Consider the following 11,362-nt stretch of genomic DNA (forward strand, 5'->3'; position numbering starts at 1 on the left):
CTACTCTATTCTATTCCTGTTCTGATTCTATTCTACTCTACTCTACTGTTCTCTACTCTACTCTACTGTTCTCTACTCTACTCTACTGTTCTCTACTCTACTCTACTCTACTCTACTCTACTCTACTCCTGTTCTGATTCTATTCTACTCTACTCTACTCTATTCTATTCTAATTATGGCAAGAAAGGTTGTAAAATGGGGGAAGACTTTCTTAACAACTGCCTTGCTTAGCAACAAAAATTTTGAGTTCAGTTGTGGTCGTACGTCGAGGATTACCTGTACACCCACAGTGGTGAATCTATGGAGCAGTAATTGCTCCATAAAAGGACCAAGCTACTATCCAACCCAGCCTTCTCCAACCTGGTATCCTTCATTGGCATTAAGACTCCCAATTCCCCAAAGGCATGCTGGGAGTTGTAGTGCCATTGGCAGGGTGACAGGGCAGGGCAGATGCTTATGGGGAAATGATCAATACTATCAGCTTTTCTTTTTGAAAAAGAAAAGGCTGTTGTTTTTCCCCCCACTAAAGGATGCTGTCAAAGGCATTTATTCAAATCTTCTGACAGAGAAAGGGAGGGGTTTTTAAAAAAAAATAAAATGGAAAACAGGGGAGGCATTATAGAGAATATAATAACAGTTTAGCCTCTCAGCCTGAAAGTTTTTTGGGTTGTTTTTTTTTTTACTTTAATAACCTTTTTCCTCTGAGGTTTCCTGCTTGGGGGGAAGATTTTTTTATTTTTTATTTAAAGGCAGAGCAAAAAGAGACAGATGGGGCGAAGGAGATGTCTTTTTAGGTGAGGATCAGCTGACTTGCCGGCACGGGGAGGGGTGGCGTAGCTGGGGCCTTCACAGCGCACACTTCATAGGCTCATTACCCCACAGCCGGAGGTTCTAGGCCCTCCGAGACCCAGGCGCATGGGAGCGCAAAGCGCAGGTTCCTATGACGACCGGCAAGTTGTGGATGTCACTGCCTGCGGCACTACTTTCGGTGGTTACAGATCAAACACAGAGGGGGCAAATCGCGGGAAGGAAAAATACACCCAGAGCACAGGAGAAAGAATGACTGGAATTCACAACACCCAGTCCCACAGGGGTTGCAGTCAGGCTGGGCTACGTCTGCCTCTGCCATGTGCCCCGGCACGGGAAAGTGGCCGGCCTTGGCCCATCCAAATTCCCACATAGGGAGGGCTTTTAAGCAGACGTCCGTCATGCAGTGATGCTGTCTTATCTGCGGAATCTTACCGGGTAGAGGCGGGGAATTATGGGCCCTTTATGACTTGTGGACTTCAACTCCCAGCATTCCTGTGGCCACAGCGGGAGTCCGCAACGGTTTTTAAGTGCAACGTCACATTTTGTAAGTCACGTTGTTCGGTGCCGTTGCGACGGAGGACTGTGGCCAAAGTTGAGGACCACAGGCAGTCCTCGAACTTACGACCGCTGTCGAGCCCAAAATTTCTGCTGCTCAGTGAGACATTTGTTAAGGGAATTTTGCCCCAGTTTGCCACCTTTGTCGCCCCTGCCGTGGTTACGTGGATCACGGCGGTTGTTAAATGAGTAACACGGTTGTTAAATGGATCTGGCTTCTCCATTGACTTTGCTTGCCAGAAGGTCGCAAAAAGTGGTCACGTGACTTTGCGACACTGCAACCGTCGTAGAGGTGAACCCAGTTGCCCCAATGTCTGAATTTTGATCACGTGACCGTGGGGATGCTGCAACAGTCGTAAGTGTGGAAAACGGACATAACTCACTGTTTTCAGGGCCGTTGTAACCGGTCACTAAATGAACTGTTGGTAAGTCAAGGATTATCTGGATCTCTCTACAGCGAACAGTAATCTACAACATTGCAACTCTGGGGCCATCTCGCTGCTTTTCGCACTCAAAAGGGCCTCTGATCTTTCTCTACCCACCCACTTCTCCAAAAAGGCAGCCATCTCTGGCTTTGCCAAGCTGTGTAGCTCCCAAGATCTGGTCACTTTTGGTCCACTAACCTCATAAAAACTCTCTCCCAATTGCAACACTAATTAAGGCCATTTGGAGCACTGATTTTATTTTATTTTTTGCATGCAAAAATATAATCCTCTACAACAAAAACAGGTGATCTCTCTCTCTCCCTCCCTCCCTCCCTCTCTTCTCTTCCTCTCCTCTCTCTCCTCCCTCCCTCTCCTCTCTTTCTCCCTCCCTCTCTCTCTCTCACACACACACACATCTCCCCCTCCCATCCATTTCATTAAAAGATTTTTTTCAGATTGGGATGTGGACTTGGTAGAAAGGAAGGTGATGAATTAAGAAATGAGAGACGGATCATCTCTTTACAAATCAATGTCAAAAAAGAAGAAAAGGCATAGGGGTATTTGCTTTTTTAGCCATAATAATAATAATAATAATAATAATAACAAAGAACAACCACCCCATTTCGTATTCTTTTAGCAAGAGAAACACCAGGTCTCCCCTGACTTCATTAGGATAATTAGTTAAAAAAATATTATTTTTTGATGCTAGGAAAATAGCTTTGAGCTCTGGGGAAAAAGGGAGAAGAGAGTGATCTTTAGAAGAGCCATCTTTTGACTCACACCCTGGTCGGTATCTCTCTACTCTCCTACCATCGGGTAGGAGATATAGGAGTATAGCCAGCCGCACCAACAGGCTGAAAAACAGCTTTTATCCGTGGGCTGTCAGGCTTTTGAATGAGAAATAACTTTTGTGAATTTTATGCAGAATTGACTTGGGAGGCCGGTGTTTTGTGCAATTAGCTCACATGGTGTAGTAAGATGGAGGGTTTGTTGTCACTTGTGTGTAGTGGGGTGGGAGCACAAAGGGAGGCTCAGCTAATCTCAATGTACACATGGTTGTACTTTGACAATAAAGGCTCATTTCATTTGGGTGAAAAAGAGCAGATTGCCAGAAAGAAATAAACCGTGGCTGAATGAAAAGTGACCAGATTTTGTGTTTTTTTTTTGTTTTTTTTAACCTGATTTTTAGGAAAACTAAACCTTGAGTTTAGCTAGTTCCGTCCTTTGGCTCTTATCAAATCCTTTAGAGCCCCATTTCTCAACCTTGACAGCTTTTCAGATGTGAGGACTTCAAGTCCCAGAAACAGGCTGCGGAATTCTGAGAATAGCAAAGAGTTGGAAGGGACCTTGGAGGTCATCTAGTCCAACCCCATGCTCAGGCAGGAAACCCTATACCATTTCAGACAAATGGCTGTCCAGTCTCTTCTTAAAAACTTCCAGTGTTGGAGCATTCACAGCTTCTGGAGGCAGGTTGTTCCACCGGTTAATTGTTCTAACTGTCAGAAAGTTTCTCCTTAGTTCTAGGTTGCTTCTCTCCTTGATTAGTTTCCATCTGTTGCTTCTTGTCCTGCCTTCAGGTGCTTTGGAGAATAGCTTGACTCCCTCTTCTTTGGGGCAGCCCCTGAGATATTGGAACACAGCTATCATGACAACCCTAGTCCTTTTTATTAAACTAATAAACCATGATTCATTAAACTAGACAAACCATGATGGAAAGAAACCATGGCTTGGTACATGAATGCAGCTGTGACTAATTTGCCTGAAAACATTCAGAACTGAAAAGTAGCAGCTCAGGGAATTATCGGAGCATTTTCTTCTGACATACTACATCTCAGTATGGAGGGAGTAGCAGTAGCAATAACACTGGAAAGACATACACAGCTCCATATTGCTTTAGAGCAGGGGTCCCCAACCCCTGGGCCCTAGACCAGTACCGGGCCGCAGCATGACAGTAACTGGTCAGCACAAACAAGCAAAACCCCATCCATGAGATGCAGGCAGCACACGAAAACACACACCCTCCGGTCCACGGAAAAAACTCTCTCCACAGAATCGGTCCCTGGTGTCCAAAAGGTTGGGGACCTCTGGAGCAGGGGTAGGCAACCTTTTATGACTCTTGGACTTCAACTCCCAGAATTCCTGAGCCAGCATGGCTCAGCTTGGAAACCTCTCCCTTTCCCCTCAGCATGGCTGGCCTCAGGAATTCTGGGAATTGAAGTCCACGAGTCACAAAAGAGCCAAGGTTGTCTACCCCTGGACTAGAGCACTCTCACAAGTGGTTTACAATGTAAACTTCATTTGCGTATAGCCCCCCAACAATCCGTGTCCTCGTTTTAACGACTTTGCAAGGATGGAAGGACGAGTCAACCTTGAGCCTATCAGGGACGAACTCTGGGCTGTGGGCAGAGTTCACCTGCAACGCTGCATTGTAGGCAGTGCCCCAGCAGGGTTCCTTTTAAAAAGAGTAACTTTTTAAAGATTTTGAAAGGCAGGAAGCGTTTGGCCAAACTGTCCCAACAAATACAGGTGGTCCTCGACTTACAACAGTTCGTTTAGTGACCGTTTGAAGTTACAATAGCACTGAGAAAAGTGACTTGTGACCGTTTTTCAGAGTTATGACCACTGCAGCATCCCCCATGGTTTTGTGATCAAAATTCAGACGCTTGGCAACCGGCATGTATTTATGTCGGTTGCTGTGTCCCAGGGTCACGTGATCAGGTTTTGCAAACTTCTGGCAAGCAAGCTCGATGGGGAAGCCAGATCCACTTAACAACCATGTTACTAACTCAACACCTGCAGTGATTCACCCTTTCTTGCAGTGTTTCACCCTTTCTTGCAGTGTGGCAAGAAAGGGCGTGCAATGGGGAAAAACTCACTTAACAAATTTCTGACTTAGCGACAGAAATTTTGGGCTCAATTGTGGTCGTAAGTCAAGGACTACCTGCATAGAAAATTGTCACTCACAAGAACAAAGAGGTTGAAATTGCAACCTCTAGGGAGGCTAAGTCAGGGCACTGTGACCTCCATACTCTCAGCAACAACATTTCGGTAGGTTTTAATAACAATAACAATAACAGCAAGAAGAAGAAGAAGAAGAAGAAGAAGAAGAAGAAGAAGAAGAAGAAGAAGAAGAAGAAGAAGAAGAAGAAGAAGAAGAAGAAGAAGAAGAAGAAGAAGAAGAAGAAGAAGAAGAAGAAGAAGAAGAAGAAGAAGAAGAAGAAGAAAAAGAAGAAGGAGAAGGAAGAGGAGGAGGAGGAGGAGGAGGAGGAAGAAGAAGAAGAAGAAGAAGAAGAAGAAGTTGGAAGGGACCTTGGAGGTCATCTAGCCCAACCCCCTGCTCAGGCAGGAAACCCTATACCATTTCAGACAAATTGCTGTCCAGTCTCTTCTTAAAAACTTCCAGTGTTGGAGCATTCACAGCTTCTGGAGGCAGGTTGTTCCACTGGTTAATTGTTCTCACTGTCAGCAAGTTTCTCCTTAGTTCTAGGTTGCTTCTCTCTTTGATTAATTTCCATCCGTTGCTTCTTGTCCTGCTTTCAGGCGCTTTGGAGAATAGCTTGACTCCCTCATCTTTGGGGCAGCCTCTGAGATATTGGAAGACTGCTATCCTGTCCCCCCTTGTCCTTCTCTTCCTTAAACTAGACCTACCCAATTCCACCAATCGTTCCTTATCTGATTTAGCCTCCACTCCCCTGATCATCTTTGTTGATCTTCTCTGTACTCTTTCTAGAGTCTCAACATCTTTTTTTACATCGTGGTGACCAAAACTGGATGCAGTATTCCAAGTGTGGCCTTAACCAAGGCATTGTCAAGTGGCATTAAGACTTCATGTGATCTTGATGCCCTGGCTGTCATCACTCTCTAGCGGTTTTTATTAAAAATCATAAGAGCATCCAAGGACCCATAAAGAGTGTTGGAAAGAAGGGATGGGAATAACCATGGAATAAATGCATCTCCTGATAGCTTTTGAGACAAGGTAGAGATCCTCAAAATACTGCTCATAAACTTAAAAGTTGGCAAGGATGAGAAACACTGCCCTACGGCCATCCCAGAAAAGGAATTTGCCTAGAGGTAGTCCTCAACTTATGACCATATTTCTGTTGCTAAGGGAGACAGTTGTTAAGTGAGTTTTGCTCCGACTTACAGCCTTTCTTGCCACAGTTAAGTGAATCAACTGCAGTTGTTAAGTCAGGAATACAGTTGTCGAGTGGATGTGGATCCCCCACTGACTTTGTCAGGTTGTAAAAGGGTGGTCAGATGACCCCTGAGCACATCATAAATATGAGCCAGTTGCCAAGCATCCTTAATTTTGATCACCTGGTTATGGAGACGCTGCGACTGTTGTAAGTCTGAAAAACGGTCAGCACCTTTTTTTCAGTGCCATAGTAATTTCAAATGGTCACTAAACGAATAGTTGTGAGTCGAGGACGACCTGTACACCGGCGGCGAGGAGGAGGGGGGGGAGTTGCAACCCAAGATATCTGGAGTTCACCCTTTGGTAAAGGTTGTTTTTCACGATTTCAACAAACACAACCGGCTCACTTGCAGATCCACAAAACATTGTTTTTAATCCCAGGTTTGAAGAAGACACAGCAAGCAGGAGAGGGGTATTTATTATTCATTAACTGAAGAATTTTGGGTTTTTCTCACTCTGGAAACAACAGCAACAAAAAAAAAATGCCACAAGCGTCACAGTTTTAACACAGAGGTGCTCTCTTACCCTGCTTTATTTTTAAAAGTGAAAACATTTTATTGCATTGTTTTAATACAAGTTTACTGTCTTAAAATCATTAAAAAAACAAAAAAAACCTCCCATCCGAACAGCAGCTGGTCCCAATAAACCACGAAAGGAAAAATGCCTGACTGATCGTCTCGCAGTTCGGTAATTAAAACACTGCTGATTTCTTGGGTCCCAAGAAAGATTTTTATTTGACGACATGCAGTATCTCTGTTACTGGCCAGATGCAGTAAACCTTGGGAACTTTTAAGGCATGTGGACTTCAACTCCCAGATTTCTCGGGAGTTGATGCCCACATGCCTTAAAGCTCCCAAGGTTGAGAAACGCTGCAATAACAGATTCGTATTACTGCTCACTTATTGGGCTGAACAAAAACACACCCAGTTCTTATTTCTCCAAGTACCATCTTTTCCAAAACAATCTTCTGTATTTAACTGGAAATATTACTGACTGGCTTGTCATATGATCACTGTGAAAGAGGAAAGAACTACAATGAATTAAATGTTCAAGATGTCCCGGATTAATTTATTTGGGAAATCTTTCCTATCTAACCAGGAAGGGCCAGGTTTTATGTATTTTTGTCTGCAGCTACTTGCCCAGCCTGCGTGCGTGCACGCGCACACACACACACACACACACACACACACACACACACACCCCTTAAGGTTACGTTTTTAAGATGCTAATGGTGCATTTTCTGCTATCCCTCACTGTAAACACGTTTTTTTCCAATCGTTAAGCAATCTATTGTGGTTTTGTGTTACTTCTCCCTGGGAGAAGAAGGGATGGCCAGCGTGGATCAAGTTGAGCCCTGAACAGGGTCACTGAAATGGAATCAGCCGTAAAGGAAAACAAATTTCTTTTGCAAAAATTAACCAGGTGCCAGCACCGCGTTTGTAATCATCAGAGTAACTTAACTGCTTGCATATGTTTCTTGCTCCAGCAATTTGTAGAATGATATTGCTTCACAAACAACCAGATTCAAAAGCAGACAGTAACTTCCCCCCCCTCAGTGACACAACCAAAGGAAAGTAGGAGATCCAGGCAGAGGCCGAACGAGGTGGGCAGCCTGCAGTTCCTCAACGCAGAAGCTGGTGAATGACTTGACCTTGCTCTGGTGTCCTCCGATGCGCCACACCTCACCTGGAGCCGCAAGCTTTTCCTCAGGGCGGCCATATGCCACAAAGTGCACGCGTGAATCTTCCAAACTCTTAAAAGAAGGTCCAACTTCCTTTTATAAGAAAGATCCCAGCTGAAGCGACAGCAGCCGGCACCCGCTCCAAACTGCCAATTGGCAGCTTTGCATCTTAGCCGCTCGTCCCAAATTGGTTAGCAAGGTAGGAAAAAAACCCACCCCGGGAAACCCTTGTAAAAAAATTTTTTCTGCAATTCTGCAACTCCAGGCAGATACGTTCACTGTGGAGGCTGCACGACAGTTCTCCTGTTCAAGGGAAGGGAAGAGAAAGTTTCACGCTGCTGCTAGGTTTTCACATCGCAAGAAACTTCAGGCTTATTATTATTATTATTATTTTAAGTGACAGAGGTTGACGTTTCTTCCATTGGTGAATCTGCGTCTTCTCTGGTCAAGCTGGAAAAAACCACAAGGCCTAGTATCACCTAGGAAACAAAGGAATAGCATTAGACTCAACTACTGCACTCAATTCACTAACAGGCTGCCTTTTAAGGTAAGCGCAGTTTTAGCGCCAGCTGGACTAAATGTGCTCAGCTGACATCAAGCTGTGTGCAACTTTACAAGTCAAAGTCCTACTTGCAGTTGTTAAGAGTGGATTGGTTTGTACCTTTAGATCAGGGGGTCTTCAAACTTGGCCCTTTGATGACTTGTGGGCTTGAACTCCCAGAATTCCAAAGCCAGGCATGCCTGGCTGAGGAATTCTGGGAGCTGAAGTCCACAAGTCATCAAAGGGCCAAGTTTGAAGACCCTTGCTTTAGATCAGGGGTGTCGAACTGCCGGCCCAGCCAGACGCATCACACCAATTACTGGCAATGGCAAAACTGTCCTGATACATTGCGCGACGTCACAAGTTTGACGGCTTGTCTGCTTTAGATTGTATTTTTGAAATGTGCAGATTGTCAGGAGACAATTGTGCCTCCAAACAAAACAGCCACTTGTGACTGCTCAGAAATTTGCACTTAAACCTTTCAACCGATTTTTAAAAAAAATTAGGATCAGATTATTTGAAAGACCATTGCAACTCAGGTGTCCTTACTTAAACATCAGGATCTGCTTCAAAGATCTTTTTTTGTTCCTCTAAGACAAGGGGTCTTCAAACTTGGCCCTTTTATGACTCGTGGACTTCAGCTCCCAGAATTCCTCGCCTGGCTGAGGAATTCTGGGAGTTGAAGTCCAGAAGTCATAAAAAGGCCAAGTTTGAAGATCCCTGCTCTTAAGATTAATTCAGTGAGTAGACGCTATATAGGTAGTCGTGGACTTATGACCATAAATGGAACCTGCCCATCATGGCCGTAACTTGTGACAGTCCCAAAACAGGTCGGACGGATGACTGACCCAGCTTGACCTTTTTTTGCAATAGCCGTTAAGCAAATGCCAGTCATAAAGTGGGTGCTGTAGTCATTAAGCAAAATAGAGGTTTGGTATTGGCAGTTTTCAGCAAAGCCGTCATAAAACGTGGACACATGATCAATGGATGCTGCAAAAGAGCCATGTGACACAGCTGCCAAGTTTTCCCACGGTCAGCCACGTGACTATAGGAGGGGCTGGGACTTGAAATCCAGCTCGTAAGTAGCCCCCAGAAAAGTCCACCCTAAATTTGAACCATTGCTAAGCAACCAATTGTAAGTCAAGGGCTATCTCGGGGGTAGGCAACCTTGGCTCTTTTATGCTGGCTCAGGAATTCTGGGAGTTGAAGTCCAAGAGTCATAAAAGAGCCAAGGTTGCCTGCCCCTGGGCTATCTGTACAGCAAGAGGGTAATTTTTCAGTTCAGGAATGCTGTGCAACTTTGTTCCCACTGAGATACCAGCTCTGCCAATATTCAAACAACTTTTAGCATTTAGTTAATCTTTTTTTCCCATTTCCATGCGTTTCTCATCTTTCCAGTCTTAACATCAATCATCCATTAGGGCAGAGGTCCCCAGCCTATGGGCCGTGCCTACTACTGGGCCGTGGCCTCTTGACCACCGGGCCACGTGAGTAACTGGGCAGTGCATACGTGCATGCTCACACACACCCTGTGTGCCACTGCTGCCGCAAGCATTGTGCGGGAGGTGGCAGCACTGCTAATATTGTGAGGGCGGCAGCGTTGCCATGAATGTTGCGTGTGGGGTGGCAGCGCCACACCACGCACAGGTGGCAGCATTTCCACAAACCTTGTCCTCACACAGGGGTGGCAGCGCGAACCACCTGCTGGGGCATCACTCCAGGCCGCAACACGATCTTTGTGTGGGGTAGCAGCACAATCCTCACGCCAGGATGGCATCACTGCGGGCCGCACCGCGAACCTTGCACGGGGGTGGTGGCGCAATCCTCACACCGGGGTGGCATTGCTGCAGGCCGCAGCGCAAGACTTGCACAGGGACGGGGGCACGAGCCTCGCGCCGGGGGCAACATCGCTGCGGGCTGCAGTGCGAGCCTCACCCCAGCGGTAGCATCGCCATGAGCCTGGCGGCAGCGGTGCTACACCAAACCTCACAAAGGCGTCCCCATTACTGAGAGCCTCACGTGCATGCTCACAGCCCCGTTTGCGTGGTGCACCTGTGGCCACATTCACGTTTGTGCCTGCGCACTTAAGGCACCTGCCTCTCCCTCCCATCGGGCCGCCAATCCAAAAAGGTTGGACACCCCTGCGTTAGGTGGCTTAGCCTATATGTCAACAGGCGTAACAGTTGCAGTGCTTCAACTGAGCAATCTTAATTGCTGAGGTGCTGTTGTGTTTTATTTTCTTTAATGTGTCCAATCAGACCACGCATCCTAAAAGACAGCACAAACGACGTTCGTTGAGAACATCCTTTCATCACCTTAGATAGGCGTTTTAGTAGCAAACAATTTAGTCAAAGCCATGTTCTACCAAAATTTACCACGGGTGTTTAATCGTATTGGTTAAAAGCTACCGTTTAGTGGAAAGCTTCCTTGCCTAAAGGAGACTTCTGTTCACTGCAGGAAGCCAGATAATTAGCTGCAGCTGCAATTCTGTATATTATTCCACTTATGTGGAATAATATCTAATGACATCCAAAGCGATCAGATTCTTAGCTTGAATTAAGTGCGCCTCTCTTGAGTTGGGATTGCTCTCCTGTCACTGCATAATTTTGAGTCTCAGATTACTCTGAGGATTAATAGGATTTTTCAGCACAGCCTAATTTAGCTCTGGCCTTGAGAAGGGACAGGAGAAGGGAAACAGCTGCTCAGCTCTGGAAAAGCAGAAAAGGTGAGGAAGAGATTCAGAGCATCCTCATGCTCCTCTGTCCCTCCCTCTAGTATTTTTATAAACAACTCAAGGTACTGCTCATGTTTAATACTCCTTCTTCCTCCTATTTTCCACATGACAACAACCCGAGGGGGGGGGTGGTGAGGGAGGAGGGGGGGCTGGCCCAAAGTCACCCAGCTGGCTTTCATGGCTAAGGAAGGACTAGAACTCACAGTCTCCTGGTGATTAGCTCAGAATCACCTAAGCTGACTTTCATGTGCTATAAACCCCCCTTTGAAACTTTAAATACTAATAAGAGTTGCTTGGAATTGGGCGGTATGTAAGTTTTAATATTAAAATACAAACATTTTAGTATTGGAAAAAGATAAATTACAGATTGGTCCACATCGTGGCAATTCAAGTGATAAAAAATGAAATAAATTACTCTGGA

General features: G+C 45.5%; 1 protein-coding gene across 2 annotated transcripts in view; it reads right to left on the bottom strand.

The window, feature by feature from the left end:
* Positions 1–6,515: 6,515 nt before the first annotated feature.
* FAM174C (family with sequence similarity 174 member C) overlaps positions 6,516–11,362 on the bottom strand; it is a 10,240-nt gene continuing 5,393 nt past the window's right edge. For both annotated transcript variants that reach the window (XM_083365053.1, XM_083365054.1), the window contains exon 3: positions 6,516–8,145. In XM_083365053.1, the coding sequence (XP_083221179.1) occupies positions 8,059–8,145 (87 nt within the window). In that variant the 3' untranslated portion in view covers positions 6,516–8,058. The remainder of the gene's footprint in view (positions 8,146–11,362) is intronic.

The sequence above is a fragment of the Vipera ursinii genome (assembly GCF_947247035.1).
Source record: "Vipera ursinii genome assembly, chromosome: 1".
Classification (NCBI taxonomy): Eukaryota; Metazoa; Chordata; class Lepidosauria; order Squamata; family Viperidae; genus Vipera; species Vipera ursinii.